Source organism: Ascaphus truei, chromosome 1 (assembly GCF_040206685.1).
Source record: "Ascaphus truei isolate aAscTru1 chromosome 1, aAscTru1.hap1, whole genome shotgun sequence".
Lineage (NCBI taxonomy): Eukaryota > Metazoa > Chordata > Amphibia > Anura > Ascaphidae > Ascaphus > Ascaphus truei.
The window spans coordinates 62,761,317-62,782,996 of NC_134483.1; the positions used below are offsets into that span (position 1 = coordinate 62,761,317).

At 39.1% G+C, this 21,680-nt stretch overlaps 1 protein-coding gene across 1 annotated transcript in view; it reads right to left on the reverse strand.

Moving 5' to 3' along the window:
• The window catches only part of HCN1 (hyperpolarization activated cyclic nucleotide gated potassium channel 1), a 436,901-nt gene extending 417,621 nt beyond the window's left edge, over positions 1–19,280 (reverse strand). The window contains exon 1 of the mRNA XM_075589049.1: positions 18,781–19,280. Coding sequence (XP_075445164.1) covers positions 18,781–19,124 — 344 coding nt within the window. The 5' untranslated portion in view covers positions 19,125–19,280. The remainder of the gene's footprint in view (positions 1–18,780) is intronic.
• Positions 19,281–21,680: the final 2,400 nt, after the last annotated feature.

The window sequence follows — 21,680 nt, forward strand, 5'->3', positions numbered from 1 at the left end:
TTCTTATTTACCCTATATATCTTAACTGCTCTATACTACACTGAAATAACCTATACTGCTTACTTCCAGATCTGACTCAAGCTTCACACTGAAGACATCGGAACTCCCCCCCCCCCTAACCCAGAAGACAGGTAGGGAACACATCCCCTCCAATGTATAACATTGCCGGAATGAGGGTACCTGGACATTGAGGGACTGCGGATCAGGTAAGATCCCAGACGGGATTGCTGCTTTAAATATTCTGGCTTTTTTTCTAGATTCGACATTTATACACACACACACACACACACACACACACACACACACACACACACACACACACACACCTACCTAATTGTAGTATAATGTAATACAATAAATAAACTAATGTCAAAAACGAATGTTCTTACTAGGAATTTGTTTTTTTAAAAATGAGGGACTGGGGGCGGGATTAGAGGCGGGGTTGGGGGCGGGATTAGAGGCGGGACTAGGTGGCGAGTAGATTTTTTGGTTCGGCGAGTAGATTTTTGGGTGATTTGTCAAGCACTGTATATATATATATATTTATATATTTATATGTGCTCATTTGCATGTCATTTCCAGAATCCCTTGCTGCAGTGGAAGTGCTGTGTGCTGGGTGATAATGAGAAAGGCAGGGTTGCAGACCTGCCTAAGACATGCAGATGAGCATACAGTTGTATTTACATTTGCATATATATATATCAGTGCATTCGCATTGAGCCCTGCCTTGCGGTTCTCTTCACCACAAGATTCGTACTGGAAAGGGTCCCCTGCTTTTTAACTTGTTTGTTAATTACCTTGAGGTTAGTATAGAGAGCAAAGTCTCCATTTTTGCTGATGACACTGAATTGTGTAAGGTAGTAAAATCAGAGCAGAATGTAATTTCTCTCCAGAAGGACTGGATAGCCTTGAAACTTGGACAGGTAAATGCAGATGAGGTTTAATACAGATAAATGCAAGGTTATGCATTTGACCAACAAGAATAAACAGGTGACTTAGAAATTAAATGGGGAAAAAGTACTGTAGGTCAATCCTTGATGGAGAAGGATTTAGAAGTGCTTGTAGACTGCACACTAAATAATAGTGTCCAATGTCAGGCAGTAGCTGCAAAGGCAAATAAGATCTTATCTTGCATTTAACATTAAAAAGTGTATGGATGGAAGAGAAATAACAATTAGCAAGGACCACCTGAATATGGAGTACAGTTTTGGGCACCACTCCATAAAATAGACATTATGTAACTAGAAAAAGTGCAGAGAAGAGCCATCAAATTAATAAAGGGGGTGGAAAATCTGATTTATGAGCAGAGGCCAAATTAGATTTGTTAACATTAGAAAAGAGCCATCTAAGAGGGGATATGATAACTATAGGCTATACAAATATAATCAATACAAAGAGCTTTCAAAGAACTATTCATCCCAAGGGCAGTACAAATGACACTGGGACATCCTTTGAAGTTGGAGTAAAGGAGATTTCACCAGCAACAAAGGAAAATATTCTTTATTATTAATGGGGATACAATTACGGCCCCATGCCTTCCCATGTACCACAGTTAGCATCTGGGAAGCCGACCTTGAAAGATATCAAGAGTGTATTACACTTACATTGTAAACTACGGGATAGAGAGTCTGGGCAATTCCTCTACAATATTACAAAGATATGTCCTTTCCTCTGTTGCTCGACTGCTAAAACTCAGACTCAGGCCCTCATTATCTCCCGTCTTGATTATTTAACCTCCTGCTGTCCGGCCTTCCTGCCTCTCACCTGTCTCCCCTACGATCTATCTTAAACGCTGCTGCCAGAATCACTCTGCTCTTTCCTAAATCTGTCTCCACGTCTCCCCTCTGCTGAAATCACTCTCCTGGCTTCCGATCAAATCCTGCATCCCGCACTCAATTCTCCTCCTCACTTTTTAAAGCTTTACACTCTTCTACCTCTCCGTACATCTCAGCCTTAATTTCTCACTATGCACCATCCCGACTCTTGCGTTCTGCTCAAGGATGTCTTCTCTCTAACCCCTTTGTATCTAAAGCCCTCTCCCACCTTAAACCTTTCTCACTGACTGTCCCACACCTCTGGACCCGACTAGCACCCTCTCTATCCACCTTTAAGATGCACCTTAAGACACACTTTCTTAAAGAAGCATACTATATGAGTAGCACCGTGGCTAAGGCCTCGGACATGGTGACAACAAGAGCGCTGAGCAGCGCTGACGCTCATGCTCTCCTGCTCAAGCAGGAGCTTTTTTGTGTCCCTACATGAGTGTCAGCGTGCGCACTTGTGAGCCGGGTGGGAGCCAGGCGGGAGGAGGGGTGGGAGGCAGGACGGGAGGCGGGGCTAGTGCGCCACGACACGGCGCCGACGTCATGGACTGCCATTGGCTTTTGGCAGTCACGTGACCGGCCCTGCGCTTCCCTCAGCGGGAAAAATTTAATTGTGCTGTCGGCTGAAATTCCACATGCCTCCGCACGCCTGCTGAAGCGTGCGGAAGTGCCATCTAAAGCCACTCTCATTAGGAATGATGGGGGGCCTCAGCACGGGTCAGCGCTGTCTTTTTCACCATGTCCTAAGCCTAATACTATACACATTACATAAAGCTTGGCCCTCTGCAGACGCACTTACCAGAATGCCTACTGTCTCTGTATGTTCTTCCTACCTACCAATTAGATTGTAAGCTCTTTATGTCTGAAGCACTTATTCCCATGATCTGTTATTTGTATTATTTGTTATTTATATGATTGTCACGTGTATTACTGCTGTGAAGCGCTATGTACATTAATGGCGCTATATAAATAAAGACATACATGCGACCATGCATATAATTACTGACCAGCTTCCTGGATGAGTGTTCTATGAGACAGAAATGTCTCGATTTTTTTACTTATTTAAACAGCTTGTTGCTTCCTAGCCAACAAGGAAAAGCGACACTCTCAATGGGCAGCGATAAGCAGCAATCCCTACCACTGAAGATCTAGATGGTTTGTAACAACTAATGTTGGCATGGTTAGACAACCCTCACAAAGAAAAGACCTACTGTATAAAGTACTGTATCCCTTTACCAAGTTAAATAGACAGTCCGCTTGTTCAGTAATGTGTTATATATTTGAATGTGCTTCCGATGATTTTACATTTTGTATGTGTTTTTAAGTACAGTGTGGTTATGAATATTATCTTTCGAAACGCGTAGGGTGATCTTTGAGACTTCTACTGCAGCATCAGAATTTTTCCAACGGATCCGGTGGCGAATCAGCTGATTCAAGCCGACGCTCATTCCCAACATCCAGCGAATCTGCTGTGGCCAAACCGATCATACCTGCACGTCCTTCACCGAGTACTGAGAGAGGCTACACGCACACACGCCGTGCGGGCTTGTGCAACCCTCCACCTACGGAATCGATCCGGTGCAGTGGCTGTTTGAGCAGCAGAGAGGGGATACTCTCTAAATTATCCACCGCTTGCCTACATCATCCATCTGGTGAGTGGGCCTTCCACCCGTTCCAGCAGTGTGTCGATCTGACCTTTCCATTGTCTTATTATTATCTATTATTTTTTATTTTTCATATGTCCAATGTTTTAAGCCATGTTTTATTAAATGTTTTTTAAATATTCACTCACCTGTTGATCTCTCAGCTGATAGCTAATTGTCATATATGTTGTTTGTATTATATGTTGTTTGTCCATTTTCATACAGTATTAAGCTATGTATTGTGTTTCCTTTTTTTAAGCACATCTTCGTCCTCTGGAGCCAATCCCTGGTCTTCCAACTGGTTTGGTATTATATCCTTTTTACCAGCAGGCACCTATCTAATACACATTCCTTTTTCCTATCAATATTATCTTACTGTATTATTATATGTTGCTTACTGAGACGTGGAGGTGCACTGTAATTAGTTATTTTACATCCTTTCTAAGCATTTCTTGTTTTACCAGGGAAGGACTCAGACAGATTTTAGAGTAAATAAAACTGTATGATGTTCAGACATTAAAACATAAAGTTAAAATATGTGAATATAAAGTTTACAGTCTTAAGATATTTTAATAAGGGTTTGATCATGTTAACCTTTTAATTTTAATCTTTGTAGGTTTAAAAATAACGAGAAAAATAACAAAGCATGTCAACAGGGATTTCCATCATTTCCCATCTCTTTTTGGTTTAGTAAATCAAACTCTACGTGCCTTTGAACTTTTATTTTTTTGAACTCTCTAAACAGAAATACGTCTTTAATAGACTAGTTAAAATATGCGACTAAAACTTTAAGTAATTATAGCATTCCCCACCATAATACTCAACCCCAATACAAACAACAGATTTTGACGTATGACAAATAGCTTCCAAAGAATGTGCTATGCACTGGCACGAAAGCAGAAGTGATGCAGGTACTCAGGAATGACGCAAAATGTGGGTAATAGCTGCCAGTGCTTTGTTTCAAAAGGAATCCAAGGGTCCCAATGGATGCATAGATGAGCAGAGAGAAACACAGGCACACGGACTTAAGCAGAAGGCTTTAATGTGCCAAAAATAGACCAACATTTCGGCAGAGTCACACTGCCTTTGTCAAGGTGAGGGCTGACTGCATTGGCACAACAGGCCTACAGAAAGGACCATCCATATTCCATAGCACCTCAGTCGACAGTGGAGAGATGACATAGAAAGAGCTTCTTTGCCACTTATGGTAATGTAAACGGAAGAGGTCTCCATTTACTGAATTAATGATGCATTTTATTTTTAGGTCACAGTTTTTGGTGTTTTGTCTTCTAAGAAGATTAAAAAGATCCATTGAAGACTTTTTTTTTCCATTTATGCATCGCCTGTTTTCGATAATAGGGCCACTGGGGTCCTGAAAATGAGCCACCAATATAGAATAGGTTCATGAGACCCTAAAATATAAAGGAAAACCATTTCAGAAGTCAGAAAATGGACATGATTAAGTATAATAAGTTTCTATAATACAGAATTTATTACTTATGTTTAATGATGGATTTTTTATGTAGTGGAGTATTTTTTGACATATGGATATGCTGTCACACAAATCTGTTAGTCACATCTGACTAATTGATCTCTCTGACATTGAAATGTGAGAGTTTGTTTGTTGGGATAGGAAAGTAAGTGACTAAGGGAGACAGGTTCTTTAGTTACTAACCTCTTTGGTTAGAAAGGGGTTGGATAGTTTTGTTTTAAAGTTTGTATGTACAAGGCCCTACAGGATTTACTCCCAACACTGCCCTCTCTTTACAGGGACTTACGGTGCAGGAGGGGCCGAGAATTAGTAGCGCAGGGGAACTTGGCTACATATGGTTTAAGGTTCATTAAACCCTCGGTATTCATTCTGGACATGAAGGCACTGTCTATACTTTAATAATAACTCTGGCTACTAATGATTTAATAAATAATGACATCTCAATCATGTGTTGTTAGATCTAAGCCGCCCAGCCTAACAGTCTCATTTGGCAACTTGTTGATTTATGTCATGATTATTCTATATAGAATATAGCAAAGCATAATTTTTGGGAAAATTGGCGTTTCCATGCTTATTACATTGAATAGACCCCTTGTCCAACATCATAGAAGTCACAACATGTTCTATTATTCTATACATGCAGTACATTCCGTAAAATGTAAGAAAGTACTGTAGGTGTCTTACATCTGTTTTTCATCAATTGGCATCTTAAGAATGAACCTTAGATAATTTGAGGTATATTTACTGAAGGATAATAGCTTTATCGCTTGTTAACAGTCATTCAAGTGTTTGGTCATTAACAAGAGATAATGGTTATCTCCCATTAGTGAGTGCATGCCTAATACGCACAGTCACAGCTATCTTAAACCATTGTACATTGTTGTATCAGGTGTTTGTGAGAGTATTAAGATAATTACAATTCATCTGTAGTGCTTCCTTATTAGATAGCATACAAAATATAGTATCGTATCACTGCCATTAATTCACTTTGTTTTTTAATAAATTGCCCTCTTTTTGTGCTCAGTAAGAAAGGGTTGCCAAGGTGTCTGACACATGCATAAGTGGTATTCTTATTTACTGTAAACTGTGCAGTGGGGGGTTCTTGTCATTTTTTTTTTAGCCCCATAACTTTTTTAATGGTGGTTATACCCACTTACAAGCTTCACGTTGCGTAGCCCGCAAACCAACCTCGCACTGCGGAGACCCAAAAGGTCAAAAAAGGTGTCTGTGAGTAAGTTTACTGGCTATGCACTTCAGTAACCCAAGCTGTGCTGAAAAGCTGTGTAATACGGCAGACATACAGATGTAGAACCCCCTATCACCTGCTGAAGAGCATATGCTGGTGCACAGTGTGCAAAGTGTTGACTGTCCGCGATGCAGTGCATAGCAGGGGGTAATGGCCCATCGGGATTACACAGCGGAGGTCCCTGCATCTGAATGGGTCTTGTGCTGTGTGAATCCTACCGGGCAGCACCTGTCTGTAAGAGACGCGCGCTAAGAGTGAGACTGAATCAGTCACTCTCCCAGTGCTCCTCTAACAGGCGATCGCGCGGCTTTTATTTTATTTTAACACAGTAGTGTAGCAGGGGGTCTCCAGAGCTGAACTACTTTCATTTCAGCCTCTGGGACCCCCTGCTTCCCGAGTTACAGTCCCCGGTTTGTGGTGCCGGTATCTCCGCCATGTTTAAATTCTCCCACGTCACGGTTCTCACGTGACTGGGATATTTAAACAATGTAGGGAGATACCAGCACCTCATACCGGGGACTGTAACTCAGGAAGCAGGAAATCGCCGAGGCTGAAATTAATGCGGTTCAGCTCCGGAGATGCATTGTCCAGATGCATTGCTGCAGTCCTGGAGAGGCACAAGTAGTTGCTTGAACATACAAGATAACTTATTCTTCAATGTGCATTTTTTCCTCATATCTTCTGGTTCCCTGCTTCGGCTACGCCTTTATATCTTTGATCAATGAGAGCATGGGTTCTGTAACTTTCTCTGGTGAACATTATGGTAGCGCTTCAGGGCTAGGATGTCAGAGGGGGTCCCTTTCTATTGGGCCCTACTTATACTCCTCTGGGATGCTCACAGTAGGAGAGTGTCACCTTATACTGTCTTGGGTTGCTCACAGCAGGAGGGTGTCCAAAGATATAAGTTGCTACTCTTCTAATGCCTCGGGCATGGTCAGCGCTTAGGCACTGACCCGTGCTGAGGCGCGCTGCTGCTCGGCAGTGAGCCCCTGCAGCCGCAATGAGAGCGGCTTTAGCAGGGGCTCGCGCACGCTTCCGCACACTTGCGGAAGCGTGTGTCTTAATAAAATTTTAGTTTTGGTGCTCACGGGAGCGCAGGGCCGGTCACGTGAGTGGTTCGCCCAATGAGGGCGAACCAGCTCCGTGACGTCACTGGCCCGCCCCCAGACACGCCCACGGACGGCGCACGCTCTAAGGCCAGGGGAAGCACCGCTTTCCCTCAGCCTCAGCGCACCTCCGCACGGGCAAAGTGTCTATGGACTAAGCCTAAGAGTCCCACAGTTACCATTTGGAGTAACCATTAGGGAACATACGCCTCCCTTCTGGGAGCCTGTACTTATATCCCTCATATTTCTAGGGAGCTTGACTCCAAGGGCTCTTCCCTATCTGATAAAATAAAAACAGGGCCATCTACCTTTTCCTAACTATTTACAGGGCTATATACACGGTGAGACCCCTCTGATTCTCTCCTCAGAGTTCTTCTCCTCTCCTATTTATGACCTCTCTCCCACTCCCTGTCTCTAGGCAGAAAATGGGCGGAGCTTAGCCTCTGCTGAGTCACCCTAGACCAGGTAACCCATCCAGCATATTATCAGCATATACTATCAAAGGGGCAGGTGTTCAATATCCAACTCCTTCAAACCCTTTAACCCCTTACACACACATGATAATCCCAAAGGGGGGCTGGGGGGGGGGTTACATACATGTTGTTAAAATGAATATTGAAATGAAAACAAGTAATTTAGTTATTTCTTTATAGTAAAGTTTTCATGTCTAGACTGCTTTTCCAAACTCGATTTTTTTTTAAACTGGCTCAATGAAATAGTAGCATTTGTTAAGGTTTCTTTTAAAAACATCATGAGCAGCACTCTGTGTCCACGTTATGCTAAACATATTGCTGCTACAGCATAAAATGAGGCTTGATTCCCATTATTTTTATCGTTTCTATCAGAAGTGTAAGAAGTGATCAAGGGCTTTTTCATTTAAAGCTGAAAAAGAGACTCCCATGCCTAATAAGCAGAATGTTCCCCTCCTTATTATGCAGAATTTAACCCCTCTTGTAGAAATGTAGATTTGGACCGCCTTTTCCTGGAATCATTTACACATGTAAAACTACCTAAACAGTAATTTAAGTAACAGCACAGGCTCATGTTTCCTGAAGTTCACAAAAAGATGTACTACATTATTTATATAAACATGAAATGTGTCCTGTAATATGTAAACACTTTTATTTAATAATGAAGATAAAAACATACTTCTATGATGTGTGGGATAAGCTGCAAAGGCCTTTATTTTATAAGGCACATTTATGCAATGTTCATGATAAAATGTTTTAATGTGGGTAAACATACCCTGTGGATATTTTATTTCCAATTCGCCACAAAAATGCTGCAACTAATGATTAGTCAAGGGGTGGCCAACTCTCAAGGGCCACCAACAGGTCAGGTTTTAATGATATCCCTGCTTCAGCACAGGTGGCTCAATCAGTGGATCAGTCAACGATTGAAGCCAAAGTGATTAGCCATGGCATTTAAAGATGCTAAGTCAACAACTGAGCCATTCATTGAGCCACCTGTGCTGAAGCAGGAATATCCTTAAAACCTGACTTGTTAGTGGCCCTTGAGTTGGCCTCCCCTAGATTAGACAGATAATCACAAAATACTTTAATACTATACCTAAACCAGCAATCGCATAAGCCAAAATGTCAAGAACAAGCTCACAACTGGGAAATGACAGAGCTTTTATTAACATTCAGAAACTTCACATCAGGTTCCCGACACAGTATTGCGCACCAATATAAATTAGTAATGGCTTTGCTGTTTAGATAAAATTGGAATTTACTTCTTAGCACCAAGATAATGCTTATTAAGGAAGACCTACCTGCAAAAAATAACCATTCACTCTTTTTCAGTATGGATACCCGAACACTGTTTTACTAAATGCATTATGAAATACATAAAACAAATCTGGCCAGTTTCAGTCTTACTACAGGCAACACCCTGTTCCTGCATGGATCCTGCCTCATTATATCAAACCATGTCAACACAAACGTGAAGAGCTTATATTCAAGTGAGTGGAGGTTAGTACATTAATAATAATAATAATAATAACTTTATTTCATATAGTGCCTTTATTCCAATGGGACTCAACACACTTCACAAGTGCAGTATAATGCACAGTGTGCAATATATAGGAGTTTTTTCAGACACAGTCCCTGCCCAGATGAGTTCATAATCTATGTTTTTTGTGTTTGAGGCACAGGGAGATAGAGTGACTGGGAATTGAACCAGGGTCCTCTGATTCAAGCACAGAGTCAGTGTCGTTACTCACTTCTCATTCTCTAACTGCTCTGTATATTGCATCTCACGATACTGAGTAAGGGCCTAATATTTAAATGTTTTGGTGATTAAATATTGTTTATATGCTGAGTCTAAATTTGAAGCGTGTTACCTTTATTATTATAGTTAAAAAATAAAACTTAATTAATCAATGCTATATTTCCCTTACCAATAACATATTCTATACTTTAGCTTGAAGTGAAAATATCAATAAACCTACAAATAACAGAGGCAATGAAAAGTTTGCTGAGCCTAATTATTAGAGCTGTTCACAAACCAGGAAAAAATTAAATTGTTTAAAAAAATTAGCAAAATGGCAATGTTCAGCCCAATTTTTTTATTGACAAATGTTAAAAGTCAATGTGCAGGTCAGATGCCCCGAGCTTGGTATACTTCTACGGTAATATTGCTAAACTCTTGCAGAACGTGGTGAAATGGGTTTGATTTTAATTTTAGTGAAAATGTTGGTGTAAATACGCAACACTCCCACAAAGTGCTTTTAAAGACATTTGCACATCTCTGTTAATTATATTAAAGTAAGTTAAACTGCTACTGTCCCTAACAATAAGCTACAGTAAAAATGATTCATTACAGGAGATGGGATCATTACATTCAGTGATTTCAGCTGGTTTTTAACTGCAAATTTATCATTTAGATGTAACCGATCAAAAGAAAACAAATAGGTAGATGCCGCATATCAAAATAACTAATACATTTGAACAATATGTTTATCAATTTGCACTTTTCTCTTTAGTTATTATGCTGGGGCTAGGAGCTTACAATTGTAATAATGTATGGATTACTGAGGTTCTTTTGTGAGTCCCACAGTCATTATCATAAGGCAATATTTGGGATGAGGTCATCAGCATGGAGTCGTCATGATCATTGTAGGTTTAGATTACATTAGTTATGGAGTTGTGTGTGTGTGTGTGTGTGTGTTCTTCTTTTTGTTTCATCACAATGAAAGGCATGGTGAACTGACATTTTGATCATTTCACTTCAATGTATTGTCGGTCTGCAAATGAAAATAATTACATTTCACAACTTCCAAAAACATTTATGTAAAGTGCAATATTTGCTTCCTTTTCTACTTGAGATTTGGGTCCTGGTAGCATCTTTATGGTGGGCAGTGATCAATTGGGATGTGTGCACTGGGATGCATATTTGTATTTCTTGTCTTCTGGTTAGGTGTTGTGTGCTTGCCATTGCAATGGGAGAGTCATTTAGCTTTTTAGTACAACAGAATACAAAGGAGTTAATTAACTTGCAATTATCTGCAACAATGAAAGACCTAATTAGTATGTGACTGAAAGTATCAGCAAAGGGGGAAAAAAAACGTTAAATACGTGTCTGATACAAGCAGGAATTCACTTATGACTGATAGTTCTTTCCATGGCAGTTTTTTTTATCTTCTTCCAGATGGCCAAGGGGTAGCATCTGACAAGACCATTGTATAAAAAAAAAAATCATAAACGATGACATTAAAGATTTATGCATGTCAGAAAAATGAATCCTGCAAAAACCCTAGCCTTTTTATACTTGTGGCAGTAATGTGTTGGAATGGCTGAATGATTACAAATGTATACTGTACTTATTGCAGTAAAACTGTTTTATAGTAATATTCCCCACCCCCATGCACCAACATGTTTCATCATCTTACTGCTACCTTAGGCAGTAAAAGGATTAATTAGACTACTGCCACTATCAGTGAATAGGTCATTTAATTAATCTGAGGAGCTCAGCCCACACAAGTGTTAGCAAAGCTTTGCTACTGACCTCATTCCAAAAAGCAAGCAGTCTGGTGGAAACAGACATTGCAGCTAGGAAAGGTAGAGTACAGTAGGTGCTATGCTAGAAAGGTGGGATGACAATGATGTGTTAGGACTCACTAAGTGCAATTATCAGCACACATTTTCAGTGGGATATTTTATCAGAAAAGATATATTCAGATACATGTACAGTATGTTCTGGAAAAAACAGAGAGACAAACTCAGTTTCCACCAGTTCACACAGAGTGCAAGTGACCTACAGTATGCAAGAACTGAACCCAGCAAACGTACTCAAAACCCACACCTTACCCACTGTCTTCCTACCCAATTGAGATAACTCCCCACATTTAAAAAAAGGATTATAGATTTCAGTACCCTGTGAGTTTATCTGAGCTCCTAAATAAAGTAAAAGGTTTTGAGTATTGCAACCCCAAGGATGTCAGTCAAGGCTAAAGTTTGAAGTTGGGTTAGTTCACATAACAAAAAAAAATGTCTAGAGCTGTCCACTGCACCACCACAGATAGTCTGGTATATTATTGTATGTCAACGAGCCATTTTCAGATTGGCATTGATGGACCTAGACGTGTGATCATCTTATTGCCATTAATTGGCAAATCATAGGTAGGATATTTATTGGTTTGCAGCTCAAGGTTATTCTTTTAATTCTGAATTTGAAAAATAATGGAAATATCTTACATTGTAATGGAAATATTAACACATGTAGTGAACATGTTATATAGCTGTCAGCTTTCACTTTAGTACAACTTCAATATATAGTATATCTGACAAAGCAGAAAATATTACAATATACTAGTTAACATCCTAATGAATTTAACATGCAATTATTGAGATTCAGAATGGACAAGAAAAAAAAAAGCACTTGGACACATTAGATAGATTACATTTCAAAAAGAGTGCAGTTGAGCTATCTTCTGCCAGAAGTATTTCAATTCTAAAATGAATGACATATTATTTAATTTCAAACTGCTTCTTTACAAAATGTCATTTAAAAATCCCTGCAAAAACAATATAGCAGAATAATATAGACAGCTAAATCGTATTAATGCTCCTAATAAACCCTGATAACCAGATCTGGATGCTAACTATACAAGAGATTATCATAGTACGGTAGATAGGGTAATTATTCATTCATTTAGCATATTTCATGCCATAATCTTTCTTGGAAGATATGCCACTAAGTAGCAGAGGATGAGCAGTCTGTATGTTTTCGTCCATGTTTCCAGAGACAACTGCAGGCATGAAATGTATGAGAGGAATTTCAACAAGAGACAATTACGGATATAATGTTTTGCATTTATGATCTCATACACAGAAAAAAAAACATGAGAATCAAGGTCATACTGTAAGTTGTATTCGCGGCTCTGCTAGCTGACTGCATGATATATTTCAAGTCTGTTTGAAAAAGCACTGTGCTATATGATGAACTATAATTATTTTACCAACATAGCAAATGTTAAACGACATATAATTTATAGTATCCAATTCATCACACATGTATCAAAAGTATGCATTTGTTTTGATTAGAAAATAAACCACTTTTGGAACTGTGTCAAAAACTGCAAATAACAAACACATAGCAAAAGTTCTCCAAAATGATCAAACATTAAAGCAACATGTTACTTCTAAGCCTTTTCTTTCAGTTATTATGCAAAACTTAACATTGTACTTACAGTAATTCAACTGTTCAAACTTCACCAACCTGTATTTGATATGAATAACTTTTGTAGTTCAAGCTATAAATATTAACCACATCTTAGTCTTAGAAAAAAAAATCTTGTTTTTTTACATTTTTCTTTTCTACTACATTTAATTGCAGTGCAGTCAAATATGTTTGGGCGGATTCTTTATATATCAGCGTATTGCTTTGTTGGACAATATTAATTACTCAAGCTACATTAGTTTGTCATCTTTGCAAACGTATTCTTCCTATTTCTCCTCAGAACATTGAGCTACTTTCTTTAGAGGTGCTGTCGCCTCTATTTAAGATGTAGATACAAAATGTTAAAAAGTACTTTTAAACTAGGGTAACTACAGTATACAAAATTAAATATAAAATTATTTATACCTCCTTGTTTCCTTCCCAGGTGCCAACCATATTTAATTGGTGATGCCATTTAAGACACTGGAAGGCTGAAGTGCAGTGAGATCCATTACTAACTGCTCTTGCTTGCTTGCTCTTGCTTGCTTGGAATAGTAGAATTCTAACACATTTTGATTCTCCTTTCCCTACTTTACCTTGACCCGACATTTTAGGCAGCAACAGCCAGGTTTATTTCGCCCCAGAAGAAGCAAGAGCAACTGGTAATGAATCTCCATGTGTTGTAGTCTTAAATAGAATCTCAAATCAAAGATGGCTGCATCCAGTGCCGTCTTAACACGTGGACACGCTGGGCAGTTGCCCAGGGGCCCCACGAGCATAGGGGCCCCACAAGCATAGGAGCCCCATGCTAATCTATGCACAGACCAGAATTTAACACTAATTTTCCGATCACCTGCCTCAACATTCAAATCTCCCGCTAACTTGGTAGAAGGAGAAAAAGTACAACTTGTAGCGGAGAGTTGGCAGGGCCCAGTGCACTGCTTTGCCCGGGGACCTATAATGCTGTTAAGACGGCCCTGGCTGCATCCAGGCACCAAAGAAGAAAACACAGCTATCATAATTAGTTTGTGTAAATGTAATTTTGCATTGCTCTTGTTGTGTATAGAACAATGAGTAGCAAAGCTGCACACCAATAGCATAGAATAAAATACTCGCAATGACCGGTGCTTCTGTTCAGGGAAATCTGCCTGAGAATCCTATGTTAGTAGTAAAAATGATGATCCAGGGCACAAACGGATTTCCAAAAAATGTAATGTATCATAACAGCACCAATGTGCCTTGCTATGTATACACATATTTGGAAAGTATAACATAGGTTAAATTATAAAAGCGGTATAGCATGTCTGTAATACTATATTAAAAATCATCTTAAAAAGAATATGAATATATGTTTACATTTTTTATGTTCATATTATGCAATGAGTGCTTTACATTCTGCAAGGTAATTTAAGGTAAGGTACATACATATAGTGGGTTAAAATTGACACAGCAAAAAGTTGAAAACATATCCCAAACATTTTAATAATTAGTAAATATTTTTTTTATTTGAACACTATTCTTTTTTTAAAATAATAGTCTGGCTCACCATATAGCATGTATCAAATATGACATAATTATGCTACGATGCATTGTTAGGTGAAAAAGGAAAATGCGGTGACATCATAGTGTGACATTGCTGACATACAGTAGTGAAGTAATCAATGATAAATTAGTGAGGACATTATGCATCTACAGTATGTCAGGGATGGAAAAATCCCGGCCAGCGCCTAAAATGTCCCACCTGGCGCCTGTGATAATTGACCTGATTGACAGGTCAAGTCACCGCCGTGCAGCTCAGTGAGGGTAGTGGGGGGAGATAGGAGAGACTGAAACATCGGCTGCGCAAGAATTGGAGGTTAAAGCTAAACGGCGGCCTGCCAAAGCTAATCGGACCCCTCCCTGTTCTCAATGCACACTGTGGGTGGGGCAGGATTGTCTGTGGGCCTGTATGAGAGAAAGAGAGACTGTGTGTCTGTGTGTGAAAGTGTGTCTGTGTGAGTGCCTGTGAGTGCCTGTGTGTGTGAGCGTGCCAAACACAATGACCACACAGAGCTGCCAACAAGTGGGGAGGGGCATGGGGGTAGCCATCCCCACCCTCCCCCTCGATTTCCCCCCTCCCCCGCCCTATCAAAACACTGGCTCCTACAAAAATCTGTCTGGCTTCTAAGTATTTTATACTTTTGTTGACAACTGAATCTTTGTATATTTTTTTATTTATATAGTGCCAACGTATATTTTTTTATTTATATAGTGCCAACAATGTACGCAATGTACGCATCACTTGACAAAAGATACAATAAAGGGAATTACAAAACAATAAGAGCAAAAAACATAAGATCAGATAATAGGAAAGGAAATCCCTGTCCCAGATATTTTACAATGTAAGTGGTATGTTAGGTGCCTTACAGTGACAGCAAGTGAAGAAGTAAGTGCAGTAGATGGCAGTACCTGACTCTGATTATTGTTAAGTGAGACTGTGGGGGTGGGGCTGTAGCAATAAGTCCATTATATTGCAGGCTTCGTTCAGAAAGTGTGTTTTTAAGTTTGACTTAAAGTTTAGCAGAAAAGGTGCTTGTGCACATGGCATGAATTTATGGATACCAACACGAACCCTATACACCTCAAATGTTTATAAGGCTTTCTTTCAAGTGATTAGCTTACTTATGCTCTCCTGTTATGGCAGAAGATGAGAAGCAAAGAATATAAATAAAATCCACCAACTATATGGTTTCCTGATTAATTAAATGAATGAATTAATTCTAGTTTTGTAATATGTATTGTACTGTAATGTAACTCTGAAAAGCAGTGGTCTTTAGAAAGAGGATGCGGCAAGGTCATTCTTTGTCTTTCTGCAATTAGAAATGTACAGTCCTTGGGCTTGCTGTATACCATGGAGGGGTAATAGTGCACATAACAATCTTTGGGTACCATCAACCACACCAACAGTGAGTGCCCTATATATATTTTGTCCGAAACTGTTATCTGACTGAAGGCTTGGATGATTGATTTGGTTAAACTGTTGTATTTATTAATGTGACGATAAAACTAAGCATGATAGTGTTGAGATACTGTACAATGCAGACGCTGTTAATGCATGCCATTCCCTAGAACAGTTGTAGCAGAGATTATTGTTCCCGTTAAAACTCAGTGTTGAGTTATATCTAGTGCAATATTTAATGCAAAATTTGACACACCTGCTTTGAAACAAATGTTGCCATTCCATATTTATACAATGCTGATGCGCTAATGGGAGAAATAACATATTCTACATCAGCATTTGTAAACCAGTGTTACTTTTCAGTACTAAAACAATAAATGATATAATGCAATTGCAGTTGAAAAAAGTTTTATGGAACTTCTTAGTAGTCACATCTGTAATAGTAAAATTGTTAAATTATTTTACAATGCTTTCAAGATTGCAAGTATTGCGATCAAACAAAATGTTTTTTTTCAATGGCTTAAGTGTATCTAAAAAGCATATGCAAGCAGCTATTCTCATATGAAATATGTATGTAAAAGAGACATACTGTATGGATCATCTGTTATTTAGTATATTATTAATTTTGTTTTTAAATTACAAATAAATATTTAAGTGCCATCAATTATGAGAAAATAATTTTTGACATTAATAATATTATTAATAATAATAACAACAACAACATCAGTAATAACTATTTAGCAATTTCTCATTGGGTTGTAGATTGCAATTCTGTATATGAGATATGTTGTACCAGATAGTCTCTACCATAATAATTTTCTTCCATTTGCTGTGAGTTATTGTGATCTACACTATTACAATAATTGCTCCTCTATATGCACTTTGGATCTCAAAATATGTTACATGAAAACAAACCAGATGAAGATTGTAATTATGCCCAGGATGTTGAATAAGAAAATACATTACACTCACTTCACCTTTACTGTACTTCTATTAATGGTTTTTTCCCCCTTCATGTTTCTGGTCATACAGCATATTTAGGTATACATTTAATTTTTTATTTTTGGCACAACCATGTATTTTTTCTATTTATGTAAATAAATGGTATTCATACAGTAGAGATATATATATATATATATATATATATATATATATATATATATATATGTATATGTATATGTATATGTATATGTATATATATATATATATATATATATATATATTCAATAAATCTGTTAAATTAGTTTAATCCTCTGCGTATCAAATTTAGAATTTTAAGATAATTTAAAGTTACTTTGCTTTATATTTTTGAGGTTTATCAAGGAGCCATATATGCATATTGTTAGTCAATAAAACCAGATAACATAATTGAAGAAATATTTTAAAAATGACTAGAACAAAATATAACAAACTGTTAATGAAGCACAGATTATACTAATAAAGCACCAATTGTTGCACACCCACTTTGTCAACTTTCCTTACAGCCTCACCTTAAATAGTTTGGATACACCAGCAATACAGGCATGCATAAAAACTTCCACACTATCTGCTGCTTAACTACTGTATGTAAGGGAATGAGTTGACTCCAAAGCCCTGTACTGCTAACTTGGTCTCTAAAATTCAGCACCATGGCCAGCATCTAATGCACACACTACACATACTGTACATGTTTATTTGTTTGCATGGACGACTTCCTTTTCGTCCAAAAACCTACAATTCCTTGACTTAATCCTGACATAACCAAAAAGCACATACTTGCACTGACATTGATATCAGGTCAGACTCTACAGCTTATTAGGCCCTTTTGAATTTCGAATACTGCATTTCGGATGCTTTAGTGCAAGTGTTTTGTATGTATGAGAAGTCGCCAGCTACTACAGTCCCTATCTATGTGCACAGACACAGTGCAGTGATCACCAGAGACAGAGGCTTATTCTGACTATAGCCAAACATACAATAAAACACAACTAAGGGAAAAGAAATTGAAGGTGTCTTGTATTTGACCTTAATGCACAGTATATTGACTTTAATCCAGAATACCAGTGAAATTTTATATTTCTACCAGCCAAGAAAGCAGACTTCTCCAAGTGTTAGCTACTATGTACTGTATAATGAACAATCGATGTTATTCCTTGCACATTTTATGAAGATCTAAAATAGTACGTATAAATTGCTGCTTCTGTCCTATACTAGACTACAGGACTTGTTTCAAGGTCATTGTTGCTGCGCTCGCTTTGCAATGTATGTCTTGTCTTAAAATGTAACACAACATTGTGAATTATTCAAACATGTTCACAGTTCCTGAGTCAGGATAGCAACGTGTTGCTAATAATTAAGATATGTTAATACTGAAATAGAAAAGAGCAACACTAACATAACAAGGAGTATAATATCCCTTTAGTCCCACATTATTTGACATTCTGGAGAAAATTACTACCAAAAAAATTGTTGAATACATAAACACTGAAATATGTTGCTTAAATCTGTGGGATTTCCGAGGTACAGTATATACCTTTTTTGCCTCACTGCACTTTGTTTTTCAAAGACAAAGTTTATCCAGAGCAGTCTAATCCTTGTATTTATTTAGATCGCAGCCAATTGAAAACTGTGAAAGCAGTCACACACCTACATGCACACATACATGCACACACACACACACACACACACACACACACACACACACACACACACACACACACACACACACACACACACACACATGCACAGACACACATGCACAATCCCACATCATCAACAGCTTGACAATAATTCAGTTACAAAGTCGTTGCACAGTACTTGTGGCATCTGCTGGCCAGAGGAAACAGTTTTTGAGCTGGGATTACAGACGGTAGATTTAGATTAACCATTTACCTGAAATCACTATAGGGATGTATGATCCAGACGCCTGCAGTTTTAACCCTTTCTTGCTCCTTTTCCACCGCCTTTTGACTGCCAAACATACGAAGGGAGAATTTATTGACTCCTGGCTGCAGCAGGGAGCTGAACTGCCTTTGCATGAACCCATACTGCCTGCTGGGCCCCTCCGCATCCTCAAAGCCAACCACGGGGTCCTCGCCGTCCGTTTTGAAGCACACGGAGTTGCCATGCTCTTTCACGCTGGCACTGCTGGCTGTCAGACTTTTCTCGCCTTTCCCTTGGAAAACGTTGTTGCCGTCGTCCCTGCTGTTCGACGACGAGTTCAATTTGCTTTCCATGCTCAGGAGAGCGGGTGCAAGTGTCCAGCTCAAGGAGGGGAGGAGATAAAGAGAAGCGGGACTGGGCTCAGCGAGCGCCTTGTCTCTACACCTCTCCTCCTCTCATCTGATGCCCTTCAGGAGCTCAGCCTCTCTCCTCTGCTGCCGCAGCTGAATGGTCGAGCACCAGACTCCCAGGGCTGCGGCTGCTTCCCGTTGCTGCCACCTGCTGGCCCAACACAGCAGCCCGTCCTTTGCCTTCCCCTCGGTTGAATACCTGGTGACATTGAGCTGGAGTCCTTGAAGAATATATCTGCTTTCCCCAGTCCCGGTAGTTTTCCAATTTGAACACGTTTTTTTGGTTAAAAAATAAATGAATAAATACAATATTTAAAACACCAATAGTTATTCTAGGTAATTCATCATTCCCCCCACCCCCTGCTTGGCTCCCTAGAGATCACTATTGTTGATTATTGAAGCACCCCACTCAATATTTACTTTTATAGCTGCTCCTATTATCTCAACATGTTATATATAGGTGCTTTGCATGACTTCACATTACAGATAGTCAAATGCTGCTCACATGGTCAACAGTGTCCAGCAGATATAAAACAATTCAACACTATACATTTGGCTATGTGAGCCAAATGTGGGGATGATAAATGTAAGAAATAAGATTACAGAAGCTAATCTCCGTTTTGCTGTTCCGTCCACATTACATCATGTATTTCATAATGTTGTTATCTTTCACGAAGTATGCCATCAATTATAGAGTCCTATGTTATTGTATGACAGTATGTCAGAAATAGATGAGATACATACAGTGCCATATTTACCCAGGCAACATGTGGAGAGGGATACTACATGTTGGGCACTTAGTATATACGGTCATAGTATGCCCTTCCCCTGCCTAGGAATAAATAGAAGTTTGCAATGTAATGTTTGGTATTGATATTATACATAGTAACCACAGAGTGTGTGTTGAGGCTAATTGTGACTTGACAGTGGCTCCCGTGTTTCTCCTTGAAATGATTTGGTGTGTCTCGTTGCAAGGGGAGCACTGCGCACTGCGCACTGCGCACACTGATCAGTGGGAATGCTGTGTATAATGTATCATCTGGAAAGTACCCGCTGCTGGGGCTGCTTCCAACACAGAGAATATTATCCGAGTCATTTTACCACCAGCGAAGGAAGGGCGCGTGCGGATTGGTGTATGTTCCTCTATCCTCTGCATGGCAGCCCATTATAAAGACTGGCCAGACACTTCTACTTCACCTTCGCATTAATATAAAATGCCTCAGAAAACACGTCTTTCGTATTATAGATGCACTGTCTGTTATAGACACCTGTGAGGTGTGAGAGAAAATAATGACAACTGTATGATTTTTTTTTTTTAAATCTATATACAAATAAACACATGATATTGATCAGTGGTGGTGCATTTTAGTGAAATCACTCAAAATAAATGACAGCTACAAGTCACAGTATTTCTGCTATGATAAGGAGGCTTAATGCTTCTTGCAATCCTGTCTGGGCAGGGCGACCTAGGCTACAGCATTCGCTTTCTACAATCGTGATGTAGCAACAGTATTAAAGCGAATAGTAAAGCGTGTTGCATTAGTCATTTTCACAGTGACATGTACTGCTATTGGCTCCAGGTTTGGTAGCTGGTGCTGTGTTAGAAAATGGATTAGGAAGACAGCATGTTTTTTCACAGCTTATGACATGAAGTAGATAAATGCTGGTTCAGAATTCTAGGCAGAAGGAAAGCAAACAAGCAGAATGCTTCCACATATTAGTTGATAGGAGGACACCACCTCTTAAAAACGAGTCAAGGGGCAAACACGTTTCAACATAGAATATGAAGAACTTAATACAGTATGGTCATGTCAGTAATCTTTCAAGGATAGGTCCTATACATCTCACATTTATTTTTGCATTGTAAGGCAATCAACACAGTACCATCACTAATTTTCAGACGTGTTCCATTTGTAATATAAATCAGATGATACCTGTTTTATTTAAGACATTCAACATCATTTAATTAAATCATATAGCAAATATTGTACACATTATACATTTTTCATTAAGAACAGTGCAAACGTGCTTAATTTCACTGTAGGTTGCTTAAACAGAAACTCTGTTTCCATTAAGTTATGTTAACACCATAGATATTGTTCTGTACCAAGCACACCCTGGTAGATGCGTAGGGACAGGCAGGTGAACTCAATCCCCTATATCAAGGACCTTCTTACTTGCTGAAGTGTTTATTTTGGGACAACAACATACAAATAAAAAGGGGAACACGTACCGAGGGAACACTGGGACATGAGAGCAATGGAGGGGAAGGGGAGCTATGGGGGAAGTGGGATAAATGCAAGATGTAGGGATAGGTAAAAATCAGTAACTTTACCAGGATAGGAGAGATGACTGCTCAAGATGGCTGCTGGTACTAAAAGACAGCATGTTGGTCTGGGCTGATGGGACATTTACTGGGACAATACCACCTGGCAAGGGGAGGGGGAGCAGTCCAGCCTGGTAAAAAGGCAGGGGGGTTGAAGCCAAGAAACCCACAAG